At 41.1% G+C, this 17,564-nt stretch overlaps 1 protein-coding gene across 2 annotated transcripts in view; it reads left to right on the top strand.

Annotated features, from left to right (window-relative positions):
- Positions 1-629: 629 nt before the first annotated feature.
- map3k22 (mitogen-activated protein kinase kinase kinase 22) overlaps positions 630-17,564 on the top strand; it is a 34,737-nt gene continuing 17,802 nt past the window's right edge. The window contains exons 1-4 of one of the 2 annotated variants that reach the window (XM_020602336.1): positions 630-897; positions 9,420-9,500; positions 11,760-11,804; positions 16,825-16,928. In XM_020602336.1, the coding sequence (XP_020457992.1) occupies positions 9,482-9,500; positions 11,760-11,804; positions 16,825-16,928 (168 nt within the window). In that variant the 5' untranslated portion in view covers positions 630-897; positions 9,420-9,481. Of the gene's footprint in view, positions 898-9,419; positions 9,501-11,759; positions 11,805-16,186; positions 16,295-16,824; positions 16,929-17,564 lie in introns of those variants that run through there. The other variant, XM_020602337.1, reaches the window with a different exon arrangement.

Below are 17,564 nucleotides of genomic sequence, written 5' to 3' on the forward strand. Positions count from 1 at the left end.
TTAATAATTAATTGTATTCATTATTACAGTTGTTGACAAATATATTTACAATGACATTATTGTTTGACATAAACAATTCAATGTTTATACACTCCTTCCAAATGCAAAACAAATAAAGAAGGCTATTACCATATTTTTATGGAGTGATGTGTTAATAAGAACTAGGTACATTGTCTACTGTTGATAAATGGTAGGTCTGACTCTTTTTCCTCTAATAAATATGGTGTACTGATCTCCCTTTGGTGCTATCGTATCTATTTTATGTTTAACAGATCCCTATATACATATTTATATATCACAACAAGGTCTGGTTTGCGATAAACTACGAGGTTTTCTAGTGACCTCTGTAAAACTGAAGCTTGCAGAACAGTGCGTCAGAATAGAACATGTGGACAAGGTGTTGTACTTTCTGTAGATGTCCACAAGGGGGCGCGGTTTCACGCCGGTTGACGCGCTGCCGTGGAAACTCACCTCGGGAGAGCGTCACCACTTCCTGGAGCTCACGTTGTTGGTGACATCAGAGGCGCAGCTCTGGGAAAATTCTGCTCCTGTCTGTAGAGTGTGTGGAGACAAGAGAAGCACAGGGCGAAGAAAACTTGAGTCTGAAACACGTCGCCGTTGTATTGCATCTGAACAGGACGCTCAACTCTGGAGTATGCACCTGGGGGAAGAGAAGATATTAGCGCCTGGAGACAGCTTGTATTTGTAATTTATGCGCTTCAGTGCAAAGGGCAGTTTCCGGGTATCAGCCCTCTGTTTTGGGAACATTTGCTGTGCATCTTTTGGGATTTCTCCGCACCTCCTGTCTTTTATTTGTGATAACTTACATTCCATAGTAAATTAATCTACAAAAATCCTGCAGCCGCAACTAGAACATGGAGTCACACAGATAACAAGGTAAGAGTCCAGTATAGATTTATTTTTCTCCTTTTGTTTGGTGCCAGTGAGATTGTTGATTTTTCCTGTTTTAACAACTGAAACGTAGCTCTAATATACACAGGCATGTGCAGTATGTTGGCTGATAGCACCCTCACTCACCTTGCAAATGAAAACTGTTATTTACCTCCAAATGGATTTCAGTGCAAATGTTCTGTGCAGGTCCATAATAGATCTCTACAGACACAATAGCTCATCTTTTGTTGTAGGAAGATATGTTTTGTTTAAAAGTCCTTATTTGATGTAAGTTGCAGTTGTTTTTTTTTTTTTTTTTTGATGGTTAGTTCCGATGCAAAAGACTCTTCTCACTTGGTTTTAACAAGGATAAATGGCATATTTTGACTGTCTGGAGATGTGAGTGGTTTCTGGAAAGTCATGGTCATTCTCTGTCTGTAGACTCATTCATTCATTTTGTCCTTTTTTCTCTGCTGTCAGTTTTCCAGACCTCTGTGAGTCACACTGGTCAGTTAAAACCTGTGTTTTCCTTGAAAGGAGAAATCCTCAGCACTTTTCTTGAAGAGTCCTTCACATACATCATGTTTTTCCACCCATCTGCCTTCCTGGTCGCTGCTTCTTTCTATTTATGCATTTGCAAATTGTTGTAGGTCCATGCTTAGGCCATTATAGTGTAAGAGTGATGAAGATGCTGGTGAGCTTCAACCAGACCTCCGAGACAGTCCACCAGATTAGATTTACATTAGGCCACCATGTTCATCAAATCAAATCAGTATGAACTGCACTCACAGGAGCCAGAGCAACAAAGTGATGGGTGAGTTTATCAGCACCTTGGCGTTGCCTCAGGGGCTCTGAAATAGCCTCAAAAGGAGTGTCAAACTGTCAAATGGAAACCACCCACAGATATGGCTGGTGTGACCTTAGCAAAACAATTAATTTTGCTGATAAAGGGATTGGATCCCATAGTAGAAGTGCAAGCCAGAGACAAGCGACAGGTTGCAAATTGTGTTTTGATGGGGCCAATGAAAAGCGGGGTCTGAAACAAGTTCAGCACTCGACTTTCTAGAAGTTCCACAGGTGAAGCAGATGTTTCAGGTTTTTCATTTCATTCTAATAACAGATTTGAGGAGACCTTTTCTCCCTCACACTGCCCACTCAGTGAGGAGTGTGAAGTCATCTTCTGCTGAATTCACAGAAGGCTGATGACTTGCCAGACGCTCAACCACCACTGGGCTGGGGGTCAAAGGTTGCAGTGACTCTTACACTGTTTTGGAAATTGGTTATCTTCCCTTGCAGACTTGTTTTAGATGTTCCCTGGTTACACTAGAATGCAAAACAAATTAGTGGGAGAAAGTGACATATCTTTTTAAGTAGCGTGACAGTATAATTAGGGTTGGGGTTGTGGAGCTTGAAAGTGATCGCCTTTATTATATCTTCTCTTTGCTTGGGTGAGGAAAGGATTCAGGGGCGCTTTGTAGTAAGGTCAGAGTGAGGGACCATCTCATTTATACATGGTATGATAAGTCAAGATTGGAGAATAGTGCATGAAATCAGTACATGTGCATTTTAGGTTGGATAAAATAGTGTTGCTCATTGTGGAGCCCTGAAGATTCATGATGGCATGGCCTGATAACCTCTCATTGGAGCCAAATAATGGATAAACATGATTTAAGATGAACACTGAGCCTCACTGGGAATGCTCATCCAGGCTTTGGCACATTTCTGTGTATATTATCAACTGGGAGATGTAGGACAGTGTTTTTGGAGCATGAAAGTTGGACATCCAGGCCTCTGGATTTATAATGCTTTTCCCATCCTGATTTCTTTTGACTGCTACAATGTAAGTCAGGTTTATGTAGGCAAAATGGTGTTCTCTGAACACAATTTATAATAAGTCTTTTGACCCACACCAGATGTTATATTATGTTGTAGGGATTCTTTGTAGAGCTCTGAGATAACATTGTGTTGAGGCATAATGCTACAGATGAGGACAAAAGCATGTAAAAGAGCACAGTTAACTTCATCATTTGGACACAATAATGAAGATGTTTGGCACCACCACCATGATGCTAAAGCTACCTGATTGACCAAACTGGTAAAGAAAGGCCTGGAGGTGGGCAAACCATTGTAACAGAGCTTACATGCTCTACAGAGATTACAGAACCAGGCAGGGAGGCTTCTATCCCTGCAGCATTCAGACCCTTATTAGCTGGGAAGATAGCCGCATTTGTAAAAGACTTTAAAACGCCTCTCAGGGTTGGCTGGATTGTACAGAAGACTCAGAGCATGAAAGTAGGAAAATTATTGTCTTTTCTGTTTGAACAAAAAAAATATTTTGGCTTGATTGCCAGGCACTCTGGCAAAAACCCGATACTGGCTGCTTGACTTCTAGCATATCTGCAGCAAAGCAAAATAGTTGTAGAAACATGCTTCTCAGCTGCAGAGTCTGGGAGACGGGTCAGGACAGAGAGAACAATGACCTGAGGGATTTCAGATACATCCTTGTAGGAAATATGCACAACCACAGAACTGGGCAAGGATTCATCTCTCTGCTTAGCGAAGCCATAGAAGCTCAGCCAGTCCCAGAGAGGAACCCTGTGAAAATGATTTGCATTCACCAAATGGTCACAGTTGTTTAGGACACGTCCCAAACAATGAGGCAGCGCTTGAGCTTGTTTACAGAAGGATTGACGCTGCACAAATACAGGTGTGCACAGTAAGATGACGTGAAGTGGTAACTGCTGAGAGCGCGGTTTCAATATGATGCAGGATTTAGGGTCTGCTTAGATATGTGAGATTTCAGCTGTTTTGTTTTCAGCCAAAGTTTAGGACTTGTTAACTGTTTAAAGGTGGAAAATACAACTTTGATAGAATATAAATTAGGCCATCAGCAGAGGAAAAGATGGAAAATGGAAGGTCCCACTGACTGAGGTCAGTCTGGGTTGCCTTTCTTTATCTGTGAAAGTCCAGTAAGGATCGCCCCCTCCTCTCCAGAAACAAGAGGAAGTTGTCGTGATTGAGCTTTGTCTGCACGGCTTGTCTGACTGTAAGGACAATGCCACCAATGGCAACAGGGCCTGAGGCTGCAAGAACAGCCGGATAGACAACGCAGAGTCAGACTAGGTCAAACAATAACAATGAGGAGGTTTGTGTACAAAGTTAAGTAAAATACCCCAACAGTTCAGACATCTTTGTTGTATGTGTATGCAAATATAGTTACATAAATAAAGAAGTGTGGCCAGTTTGCAGTATGCTGCACTGATACTAAATGAAATCAACAGGGGGCCACTCTTGAAATTAAATCATGAAATTGCTTTTGGGTTTTTCACTGTCACACTCACGCCCCTCTTGACTATCAAAAGCCCTGAACCAAGACATTTTATGCATGAACAGCTTGGTGGCAGATATGCTTTCTTGCCTCTTCCTGAGCCACAGCTGTTTGATGTTCCTGCTTGTGAAATGGGCTTAAGTCTATGAGCTGTGTCTCAGTGGCTGCGTATGGGTGGACAAACACACCGAATGAATGTGCTTAAAACGGTATGTCTCAGCACAATGAGAAAGACGGCTTATTTTACAGGTTGTGCTTAGATTCCTCTTGAGAGGAGAATACAGTTCTAGAGATCCAGGGAGCAGATGTACAGTACTATGGACAGCAGGAGAATCACTACTTCATTTGGCTATTTTTAGCCTGTGGTGTGTGGCTACTGTGAATGGATGGCAGATCTGTTCATCTCTGAGCTAACAGGGCCATCAGCTCCTGAGGTGGGTGCGTTCACACCACAGTGTGATCGGAACCGGTGGACACGTTTAACGTTTAACATACAGTAGTACATCCAGCTCCACATGTCCCTTTGTGACCTGATTATTCCAGCTATTTACTACTATAACTACCATGCCTGAATGGTTCAGAACTGAAGTGATGGCAGCATTGCTTAAACTTAGAATCATTTCAATCTTTTATTAAGCAAACATGCTAAATGTTCACTGCTTCTGAATTATAAAGTGAACATTTGCTTGTTTTCTCTGTTTCATACCATTATAAACTGAACATATGTGGCCTGAATATTGCATGTTTTCTACAAAATCCTTTTATAAAGTCTCCACAAAACAAGTACACCTCAGCAAGATTAGTGCTAAATGTCAATGTAAGCCTGCTAACATGTTGATGTTAAGTAGGCATTGTGTTGGCCTTATTCACGATGTTAATTCAGCATATTAGCTACAGTAGATTATTGATAGTTAGCCCTTCGCACAAAGTACAGCTGAGGCCGATAGTAATGCCATTAGGATATATCATCTGGGAGTCACGAACGCCTGTACCAAATGTTGTGACCATTCTCTGAACAGATGGGGAGACATTTTACTGGATATGTGAAAACTCTTGACTTGTTGGCTGTGCTATATGAAACAGTATTAGATCACCAGAGTTATTATTAAGTGAGTAATCATTGCTCTTGGCTTTTGATAATGTCTTTTTCTATATTTCCCGACAGTCAGAAACTTTATTGATAATAAGGATAATTACAGAGAGTTACTGGTCCTCCAGAGAGCACCCATTTACAGTGGTAACAAAATGTATGTGTGTGTCAATAATGGTTTTATATCAGAAGGAAAATTCCTTTGTTTGAAATAAACCACAGATTTAGTGCTAGATGACAAGACACCTCTGGATGTGCTGTAGAAAGGAAAGCTTAGTGTCCCAGGAAGAACTTGGATCTTGTCCCAGCAATAATTCATGTGAGATGAAGCAAGAGGAGCAAAGGTTATGATAAACAGGTGCTAAAACCTCACATGAAGTGACATTCTTCTGCCCACACACTCCTGCCACCACCCAGAGGCCCTCCAAGCATGTCTCTACATAGACACCTTCAACCTACTCAGTATGCAGGGGGGCCTACTGTATTGTCTTACTTCCCAGAATCAGCCTACATAACCTTCTGACTCATGTGGGGTGGCCCCAGCACCGTCTTGGCGATCTTTCAGCGGGCAGGACACCCTGACGCTGACCTTTTAATAAGAGTAAGTCACCTAAATATCCCTGTCTCACTAATCACCCTTCACTTCCTGCTCGTGGTGCAGCTCAGACAGCCTGTTAGTATTGTGACCTGCACACTCTCTCTTCATGATGACAGGCCTGTGATACATGGATTTGATCTCATCAACGGTGCAGATTTGTGTTAACTGTTTTATGTAACAAAATAGATAATATTTAAGAACCTACTGTAATGTTTTTCTGCCTAGCTATTTTACTAGGCAGTCTGATACTGACACCCATGTTTCCTTGTAGCCTGAGGAAGCTAATGTAAAAACAGCACAGTGAAAATAATATTGTTTCTTCTTTATCATTCGGTGAGTGTCATTAACAGTAAATAACCTGCTGATGTTTCATATGCATAATGGATTTGGTGTTACCTGAAGGCACTGACCAGTTTGTCCTAGCATCTAACTCTTGGGAAGAAAGTAAATGAGCAAATTCCCAAAAATGTCTGACCACTAACTAAAACGTGCAAACACAGTTCTGTAAACTTGACAGTCCTGAAGTTGCCACTGATCGTCATAGATGTGCAAGTTTTCATTCAGTTTAACCAGAAAAGAAGCACTTTCAGCACTGTTTGAATGAAATTGTGTACCCTTGTGGCCTGTGATCAGCCGGTGTGTTCTGAACCTTCCCATGCCGTCAATCACTGTAGTGACTTGACCCTGCCGATTAATCTCTCATAGCTGTATTGTCCCCTCCACCGACTGACCTGTCTGGGTTTCCTTATGGATTTTGATTTGAAATGATTTAGTTTGATGCAGAAAAGCTGTGCCTGGAGAACGGAATCCCACTGATCCATAGAGGCATGTTGCAAAGTTTAGAAATCAACCTCCACGAGCATGATGTCAGCTGTGAGGTCATACTGCTCAGCCCAGCAGGCAGCTGCAGAGCTGGCCTTCCACTTCTCTGGCTTGACAAGGCGGGAGTTTCTACTGGAGACCTACAGACACAGTTTACTTGGTTAGAGAATGATGTAACACAGCTGAAAGAGGTTAGTGTGTGTGCGCATGCATATACGTGCTTTCCTGCATAGACTTGGCTCTGATTTTTGTTCAGTCATCCCAAAAAAACACAATAATTCTGTGTTTGTCAAGGAGCACAGTTCTGCGTTGTCTGGCTCAGACAATTCCCTGCAGCCCTTGTCTGAAATCCCATCTTCTGCCGTCCTTTTTTAAATGACCTTACTATGCCGTTTCAGCACAGTCCTCATATATTAACAAAGAAGAGGCCCTTGCCAGTGAAACTTTGACCCGACGGTGCAGTGCATCACAGTTTTTGAAGCATTTCTGGATGTGTGCAGCATTTGTGGGTTTGTCTTATGAATTTCCTCACAAATGATCTAGTAGAGAGGCAGGCGGTCATCTCAGGGAGGACGTGTGGCAGCACAGCAACCAGAGCGAGTGTCGATTAGCATTTGATCTTCTACAATCAGGGCTGTAACATTGCCCGCCTGCCAAGAAGTATGTGGAGAACTGGGCTGGTGATCAGTGAGCACCACGAGCCTGGCATCACGCTGGGCTGAGGGGCAAAGCAGACGGGCCATCTGGTGACGGGCTGGCACAGGACAGCGGCTGTTCTCTTCCAGTATGCACATGTTATGTGTTTGTGTGTGTGTAGCGTCATCAGCAGACAGAGTGACGTGGCATTAGGAGACCACCTGTCTCATGGCTGTTCTTCATCTCTTTCATGTGCAGTCAGCAGCACCATACTGGCACAGCCTGATACAGAGCTTTGTTGTGGCACATCATACCCCCTCCCTCTGTAATTCACTCTGTGCTACCTCATATTAATTGTAGTAAATTGATTGTATGTGTCTAGTGCACTGTGCTGTTGTCCTAGCATACGTTTGTGCACATATATTGCTCATATTGTCAAGGTCAAAGGGTTTATTTGTCATATGCACAGTTGGGAAACATGTTTCCCTGTACAGTGAAATTCTTACTTTGCCGTCCACATGAATGCCACACAATACAAGTGAAATATAAGGTAGATGAGCAATAACACAAATCTAAATAGGCAGTAAAATCACAAATCTAAGGCACTTTAAAGCAGCAAGTGAAGGAAGCAAATAAAAATACAACAAGAACAATATAATGCAGAGAGAATATACTCTATGCTATGTGGAAGCCGTGGAGTGTAAATACTCAGCAGTGAGTGTGCAATATTGTGACATATTTAGAACACCCTGTTCTCAGGAAGTGGTCATCCTTGAAACATTTTTGCTTCATATTTATACTTTTAGTTTAGTTTTAGTTTTCCAGTCCAAGCCTTTGTGATTTGTGCCACTGTGTACAGTGTACTGCATGTACCCATGTGCAGACTCTGCTGGCACCCTCTGTCTCTGCCCTTCAGGCTGTAAATTGCTCTAGTGGCTGTCTTTGTTGCTTTTAGGAAAAGTTTTCTGGCTGACACAAAGAGCAACTCTTTGTGTCTCTGCAGGCCGGCTGAATGTTTGAGGTAAAAGACTCATACTGTACACAGTGGTACAGACTTAAAAAATACATGCCACAAGGACACTGGAGATGGCCAAACCAGAAGTAAACAATGTTTCAAAAAAAAAGATAAGAAAAGAAAATGCTCCCATGCTTTACTGAATACACTCAGGGGTTTTGCCCATACAACCTGGTAGCTCATGGTGTAGATCACTTTGAATAGGAGATGCTGTACAGGTGGCATGAGGCAATAGTTGATTTGTTAACTTTTCTGTGCATGTGCTTCTTGTACTTTACATTTTAGTTTTTACCTTTAAGTGTCATATGTTTTAATGCTTCTGTTCTGCAAAATATAGACAGGCTAGTTTTAAATGTGTCTTTAATTTCACTCTATGTAGTACTGAAAGTTCCTTTTTTTGGTTGGTGGATGGATTTTATTCTGAAAAATTGTCATCAGTGGAACAAAAAACTGTCACACTCTTTTCTGTTTTATTCTATCATGGCATGGGACAACCTCTTTTTTTTTAACTTTGTGCTCACCAAATCAAAGAATAAAGAAAGCTATAGCTTTGTCTTTGGAATTCTCATGGTCTTTACCTAAAGCAGGCTGTTGGGCAAATACCCATGCCTACCTGGCTGCTGAGGTGTAAAGGGCTTTAGGCCCATTCATCATTAACCACAGAGGAATTCCTCAGTTGCTACCTGTGGTCCTCAGAGCGGCAATAAGACCAGGGCAATCACAGGATTTACGTGGATTGCGTTACCGGCATCTAATGCAACTCTTGGCTGTCATATTTTTATTTGCCTGCCAGGAATTTTCATAAAAGGATATGTCAACATCAGGAAGCCATGCTCATTAAATAAAGATGACTAAAAACAAACTTAAGGACACTAATGAGAGGAAAAAAGCTTTGTGTTGAAACTGCCACCTGCATCCTGTTTTGTCAGTGTTTCTGTTCAATCACAGAAATATTATTAAATGAAATATTAAGGATAGTTATGCTGTTCTTGGATGTTGAAACTGTGTTGTTTTTGTTTTTGTTTTCTTTTGCTGTCAGGGTGAAGTCTTTGCTGAAGAGAAGTTGAGCTCTGTGCTCAGTTTCATCAGAGTCACTTCCTGATGATGACAGTAAACATGGGTGAGTAATATTAGGAAGCACATTGCTGCACAGTATATAATTAGAGAAAAGTGCACAATGACTGAGAAACGCACATCTCACACTTCCTCAGAGCAGTAGAGAGAAAGTTAACACATGTACATAATAGGAAAAGCAGTGAGAAAGCTGCTAATAGCTCCAGATAGCCAATTTTTATACACTGGTTTTGTACTATTTACATTGTTGTTTGTAGATTTTTTTTTTTTACTTTATTCATATATTGATACTTTATTTTGCACATGAGAAGGTTTGTGCATGTGCAGAATGACAAATGACAAATATACAAAGTGACAAACCCAAATCAGGGATTGGAGAAGCATAACAAATGCAAATGCTGGCATAATTTGGGTCCACTTACGCCTTTACAGTTAAGGGTGCCTGAAAAGTAATACAAGTTGTTCTGAGTGATCACCTTTTGTCTTATGATGAAACATTTCTGTCCTGACAGGAGTCATCTCTTGGGCACGAGGGGTCAGTGAATGGTTTGATGAGGATGAAAATGATGTAAATGATATTTTGGAAGAATGGTGTTCATAGTTCATAGTTGTAAATGGTGTTTGTATTTCCCTTGAACATTCAAAGTACACACAATTCCGGTGTAGCATGTTTATTTATATTCACACCTACCGGGCCTGTGAACACTCATGTGCAAAAATAGTCAAATACCCCTACCTTCCCAGATACACACACAGCGTTTGTCCCCCACACAATACCAGTCAAACAATAAACAGTCTCCTGTGGTATATTTGCATGTGCACAGTACCTCGAGGCCTCAAGGAGCTACAGTACGTTTCTCAAACTGTTGCTGACTGACGGACATCTGTAAACAAAACTCAATATCTTTTGCCCATTCTTTTCATATATAACCAAGCACAATGTAGCCTACTATACTTCACACAGTCATGGCAAAAAATGTTGGCACGCCTGCATTTTTGCACCACTTCTCCCAGAAAACTGTTGCAATCACAAATTCTTTGGTATTCTCATGTTTATTTCTTTTGTTTGCATTCGAGCAACAAAAAAGCAGAGAAAAAAGCCAAATCTGATTCATTCCACACAGGCCTCCACAAATGGACTGGACAGAATTACTGACACGTTTTCAAAATAGTCAAAAATAGTTGTATTTCAAGCATGTAATGCTCCTTTAATCTATAATAAAACTCACCTGTAGCAATCAACAGGTGGCGCCAATACAGAAATCACACTTGCAACCAGTAAAAATGGAGAAAAGTTGACTCAACCTTTGTGTCGTGTGGACGACACTGAGCATGGAGAAAAGAAAGAAGAGCAAAGAAGTGTCTGAGGATTTGAGAACCACAATGGTGGAAAATCCTGGACAATCTCAAGGCTACAAGTCCGTCTCCAGAGATCTGTCTGTTCCTGTGACCACTGTGCACAACATTGTCAAGAAGTTTACAGGCCATGACGCTGTAGCAAATCTCCCTGAATGTGGACAAAAGAGAAAAAGAGATGACAGGTTGCAACGAATGGTGGATAAAGAACCTCAATCAGCTTCCAAACAAATTCAAGCTGACCTGAAGGCACAGCGTGCAACAGTGTTGGCTCACACTATCCCTCACTGTCTGAATGACAAGGGGCGTTATGTAGGAGACCCAGGGGGACCCCACTGCTGACACAAAAACATAAACAAAGCCAGACTGGACGTTGCCAAAACTTACCTGACGAAGCCACAATCCTTCTGGAAGAACGTCCTGTGGACAGATGAGACTAAAATAGAGCTTTATGGTGGAAGTGTGAGGCCTTCAAAGAAATGAACTCGGTCCCTACAGTCAAACACGATGAAATGGGTTCAGCAATGAGTCCAGATCTCAAAACAGCAGTTGGGAGAAGGAACCCTTCAAATCTGAAAGATGTGGAGCAGTTGGCAAAAGAAGTAGTCCAAAATTCCAGTAGAGAGGTGGAAGAAACTCACTGATGGTTACAGGAAGTGATTTCAGTTATTTTGTACAAAGGGTCTGCTACCAAATATTAAGTTGAGGGTGTAGAATACCAAAGAATTTGTGATTGCAACAATTTACTGGGAGAAGTGGCGCGTTATCTGACAAATGCAGGGGTGCCCATGTTTTGGTGTAATGGGAAATTTATATCAGCACCCTTTTGGTCAGGACTTTAAGTGCCGATTTATTTTTGACTTCTTTACAGTGTTATCCACACACAGGCTGCCTATCTAACTGTCTATCTGTCCATCTATGTATTTATTTTATATTTATTTTTTTACAGATGACGGTCTTCAAAATGGACCCGGACAGCACAGAAACTTGCAAGGTAAACACTATAATTCTGACCTTTTTTCATAAACTTTTAATTGAATAAATTGATGCACTTATGAAGAAAATGCATAGGAGATAAATATGGCCCAGAACGGAAAAGAAGAAAGATGCTGGGAGAGTTATTGTCACTGACTGGCGCTAGCATGTTCCCAGTCCTCTTTATGTTACCAAGTGTCTAATGCTGTTTGTTAGGAATGGTGGATAAACTGTGCAGCAGTGATGTCCCCGGCTTGGCGTGAATAAGATGCACAACCAAAGTTAGCTATAGAAAGCACTGTGTGTGTCTCATTTTTACACAAAATAAACAATTTGATTCTTAATATTGTATGGTTTATTATTTCACAGAATTAGGGGTTTGATTAACTTTTTACATGCATTTCAAATGTGCCACCCCTCTCTGAGTTTGTGCCCCAGCCTGGTCACCCTCTCCCAAACTTCCTAGATCTACATCTGCTCTCTTCAAGAGCTAGTGGTAGCCTAAAAAGGAGCTGTTGTTCTTAGTGAAAGGAAAGATTCAGTTTAGACTTTTACACACCTATTAGATGTTAAATTTGCATAGTTTCAACAAAGAGCAAACTGCGTAAGAGTTTATAGAGTTTCCCTTGCTTTAGTGTAGGTGGTGTGAGGGTATCTTAGTGTGTGTAAGTTGTGCGTCAGAGCTCAGCCAGTGCTGTTGCTGCTGTTGTTGGAGAGTGAGGACACATTTGGCTCCAGCTGCTAATCCTGCCGGATGCCTTTGCCATGATGTTTCTCTCGGCACCAGGAAATCCCCTCAGTCTTCATTCAGGCAGCCTGCCTCACGCACACACAGTTTCTGCCACACTGGCCCTTACACACACTTTGTTAGATTGCAAGTTGCAATCTTTTATTCCCATTTCTTTGGCTCCAAACACTTTTAGCTGTTCTGGTATCTGAGAACTTGCAATTACCTGCTCAAGCAGTAGTTACAATGCCAGGAGAAAGACTCATTTTATGCATGTAAACTATCTTGGAGTGGATTACCTAATTCATTTAACCTGCTGCTACATTCAGTGTTTTCAGCTTTAGCCTGAGGGGGAAAAAAAGAAAGGTGTAGAGTGATGATGTAATTGTCAGCAAGCAGCTTCCATTGTGTAATGCTTCTTGCTCTACTTAGCTTCTTGGAATCCCCCCTTTTCTTATCCTGGCCACATTTGACCCAATATACAATAAAAAGCACAGAATATGGCCTACAGGTAAACCACAGGTTATCACCGTGCTGAGTCATGTTGACGGGGGCCCCTAAAGTTCCTGTCGTGGGTTTGTGAGGCATCTTCTGGCAGTGATGTGCAGTTGGTGTATGAGCTGGTTGCCTTCCGCTGTGCTGGTGGTTAGCCTCGGCTGGCCTTGGTCTGACGCAGTGACTCCAGACCAGGCCTGAATGATGTAATAACTTCATTTTTAGGCAGCCATCATGGCTGGGTCTCTGCACCACCACGCATTTCTCACACTCTCACTGCCCCCTTTTCCAGCCTACCCTCCCACTTTCCCCTCCATAGGTTACAGAACATGCCTCAGACACACACAGATACACACATGTGCAGGCCTCTGTTGTTTGTTTTGTATCCTTGACTGCAAGTGCACAGGGAGGTCTGGCGCTCTGAGCCTGTAGAGGCTGGACTGAAGTGACACATCACCAGAGAGAGACGCCATTATAATGAGAAATAAAGATAGACATAGTGTTTGAAAAAGCTGTTGTTGATTCGTTTTTGCAGAATAATCCATCTTGTCAACTGCATCAAATAAAATTAGGATTAGTTTTAATACTAGGTGTTTGCTGTTTTTCTCCCATATATTGCAGAAGTTGATTAAATTAGTTGACTGACAAAAGATGAGCGATGGAATGTAATTACTCTAACCCAACTACTGTACATACTCTAAGTAGAAATATGACATACCTGTGCCGTACATGAGTATTCCTATTCACACGGAGATATTGTACTTTTTATTCCTTTACTCCATTAGATGTACTTCATACATGTACCTAATAGCTACATTGCAGACTATTGAATAGAAATAATCTAAAATAGCTCAATAGTCTAAAGCAGCAACATGCACTTTAATGCATGAGTAATCCCAGTCCAGTAGTCTAGGCTAAATTCCAACACTCACAAGGACCATTTTCCTATTAGTGCTGACATATTTTTACTTATCCAACATTTGGAGTATTTTATATTCCCGTACTGAAACTGTTAAAGAATCTGAATACAATTGAGGAAATTAAATATTGTTATAAGTTATTTCCCCCATCAACCATCACAAATATTATCAACATAGCCATCATAATTTTTTAACTTATTCCTTTGCTTTTATTTGCCTCTTGGTTATGAAAGCAAATAAAAATCTTCACCTGTTGCTCTGGAAAATTGCAATGCGTTTTATAGATTTATAAAATGAAATTGACAGATCAATCATCATAATTAACAAAACAAAGCTAAATCGTGCATTTTTTGTGTTCTGTATGCAAGAAGAAGAGAGGACTTTTGATTATTGTTGGTGTGGTTACAGTGGCTTTGGAGAAATGCTTGACTGATTCAATCAAAAATCCATTAAAATCCTGATATGAAATAATGTGGTTAGCCCAGCTCCGTTTTCAGTGCGGAGATGGTGACTCAGTTCCTACCAAGCCTGGCCGAGCGGTCACCACTGCTGAAAGCTTATATTATGACCAGCCACATCTGAGAGTTTCTCTTCGATATGGTATGTAACAGCTGTTTGATGAAAGAGCATTGTGTGGCTTTGTGGAGGTATGCGGATTGTTTACACATGTAGGCGTGATTTCACTCCTTTCTCAGTCTTTGCTCTTACACAAGCCAGAGAGGAAAACGGTGGTGTGGCTCATCTTTCTCTCAATGCTACCTTCTTATCATAAACTTGTTGCTACATGAAGAAACACGCTCAATAGGTGCATTCTCAGACTAACGTGTTGGATTTTCTGTAATTAAATTGAAATCTCAGTTATTGTGGTGCTTTTCAATAATAAACCATCCAATATGTTCTCTGGTTTATCATCATTCATATAAAAAGTATCAGGCCTTGTTGTTGGGGGATGGGGTTAGACTGTCAAATGAAAATGGTGAAGTGAGAAGTGGTAACCTGAACTGAGAAATGAATTTTAGTTCTGACACACTATATAAAGAATTATTTCAGAAGCACACCAGACCTGCTCTCACCAGTTGTTGCCTTGTTGTTACTATTTGCACTATTGGCTGTTTTGTGGGTGTAATGTTTCTTATCGTTTTACCTTATTTGACTTCTCTGTTAGTGGAGGGAGTGATCCTCATGTCATTTCTGCTGCTATACTGGGATTGCCAAACAAGATGTATGTCTGTAGTCAGCTGGCCATTTGGTGTGACTAGCTCACCACTTGGACCAGAGCTGAAACATTGTAGTTGCTAAGAAAGGTGGTGGGAGTATCTTACCAGAAAAAAACTATTTTTGAACCTCAGTGCTGATAAAGGTCAAGAGTAACTTCTGACAGGAGTAACTAATGCTAGATTTAAATGGGGTCAGTTCATCCACATTTCAGGACAGACAAACAAAAAAACATCCTAGTGAGCTCTTTTGGTTTTATGTGACCATGTTTTGAGACATCCATCTCTGAGGAATCAGTACAGCTGAATGAAATGCTGATTCCAGTTGAACACTGCTGTTTGTGATGGGCCTTACATTTCTGGATTTATTTGCAGATCTCCATTTAGGTATATAACAGTTGAAATAAGCGAGTTCAGCCTTATTTTCCAGAGCTTGTAGAATGGTATTCTGACACAACAATATGTGGACTGGAGAAGCTGGGATCGAACCGGCGACCCGCTCTACCTTCTGAACTACAGACGCCCCAAAAATATAACAACACTTATCACCAACTGGCAGGAGTTAATTGACTTCTGAAGTTTGATTAGGTTGATTGTCTTCAGTTGGGAGTGTTTGTAGTTATGCCCATATACGTCTTAATTCATATTTGTCCATATTCAAATTTTGGGTCGACTGATCTGATCCACCAGCTTGTTATTGGGACAATATTAATTGATTGTTACACAGCTCAGGGACCAGCCTGATCCATAATTATATACAGTTTCTTCATCAGTGTCATTAGAAAATTCAATATTTCAGTCATCAGTTATTCATTAAGCAGTAGTAGGCTGTTTTTAGTAACACAACAATCTCTGACTTATGTTTACCTTATATAAAAATGAATTCCACACAGCGAGGATGCAGATTTTCAACTGAGCTGAGGTTTCTAATTGGGAAAATATTGCGATAAAAAAAAAAAGAGATAAAAGTTAGATTGGTGCATCTTTAATTTGGGTGGGTAAGTCGTTGTTTGTGTGTGATTTGAACCCAGGGTGAACCCAAAGGACAGACGAGCAGCTGGCCACAAGAGCTGTGCATTGGGAACATGATCAAATGACATCTCAGGCCTCATCATGTTTACAACGAATTTGAAGAATGCAGTCTTTCCTACAGGTGCTGTTTATAGTGCGCGGCACACACCTGGTCTCGTTTGTACTGAATTGTGTGTGTGTGTTTTTTTTTATAAACGGTGCACTCAGAGCTCCTCTGACAGGCAGGCAGAAACTGAGGCCGACGACCTGTTCTTTATGTTATAATCACCACACTCAGATAAATGGTTCTATTAAAAGTCTCTTGATATGATAATGTCTGACATGCTCACCTGCAGATCTGCCCTTTATACACAGGTTTGAGTACTCGTCAGTGTGTGTGGTAGGGGGGCAGAGTGTCAAATGAAAATGGAGAAGTGAGAAGTAGTAACCCGAGCTGAGAAATGAATTGTAGTCTTGACACACACCATATAAAGAGTTATTTCAGAAGCACAGCTAACTGGCTGAATGGACAGAGAGGAGGTAGCTTATGCCACCAAGTGAGTTCATAAAGCTACAGGTCATTGCAAAGTTTAGGTGTATCTGTTTGAGTTCCTTTATTGAATCCAAAAAGAGTGACGATGCATATAATTATTATGTGTCTTCCATCTTTAGATGACGAAGAGGCACTCAACTCCATCATGAAGGACCTGGCAGCCCTGGGTCGCCGCTACACCCAGCACAACAAGCCCAAGCACAGAACCTTACTCTACAAACAGGTAAATGTGGTGTCCAGTTGTACTCAGCTCTAAGGGATAATTTATCTTTTTAATTTAATTTAAGTTATCTTTTCAGACTCAAACACAGACTTAATTTGTAATGACTTGACTACAGCTGGTGTAGACTATTGTATCAATTCCAAATCTGGTCTATTTTTATAGTACTGAAATGGGAGAATTTTATGTATATTATATAGAAAGAATGACGGTTGTTTACTGTCTTCTTATGTCTGTTGCCTAATAAAGGGTCACAATATAGCCAATATAGCAATCTAGGAATTGTCGCCAGTGATAAGGTGACACATAATGAGCAGCTTATCATTCACCTTCATGGTTTTGCTGCACTGGAACCTTCAATTCTTCTAGGAGCTAATCCCTCTATCACCTTGTGCCTCTTTCTGAAGTCATTGCTTCGTGATCGTTCATTCTCTGTGGAATGGTAATTAGCAGATCCTCTTAAAGCCCCCGTATTTATGATGAGACATAAACAAACAGCAAGGAGCAGAGCGAGTTTCCGCTCAGAGTACCGCTGTCCTCTGCGTGGCATGGGTAAACCTCTACTTTTCACCCAATAGCCTGCGCTGATATGATGGCAGTGTAGGTTTATCACCTTGACCTCGTGCAGACTTGCAGGCT

The sequence above is a fragment of the Monopterus albus genome, unplaced genomic scaffold (genome assembly GCF_001952655.1).
Source record: "Monopterus albus unplaced genomic scaffold, M_albus_1.0 scaffold55.1, whole genome shotgun sequence".
NCBI classification, from domain to species: domain Eukaryota; kingdom Metazoa; phylum Chordata; class Actinopteri; order Synbranchiformes; family Synbranchidae; genus Monopterus; species Monopterus albus.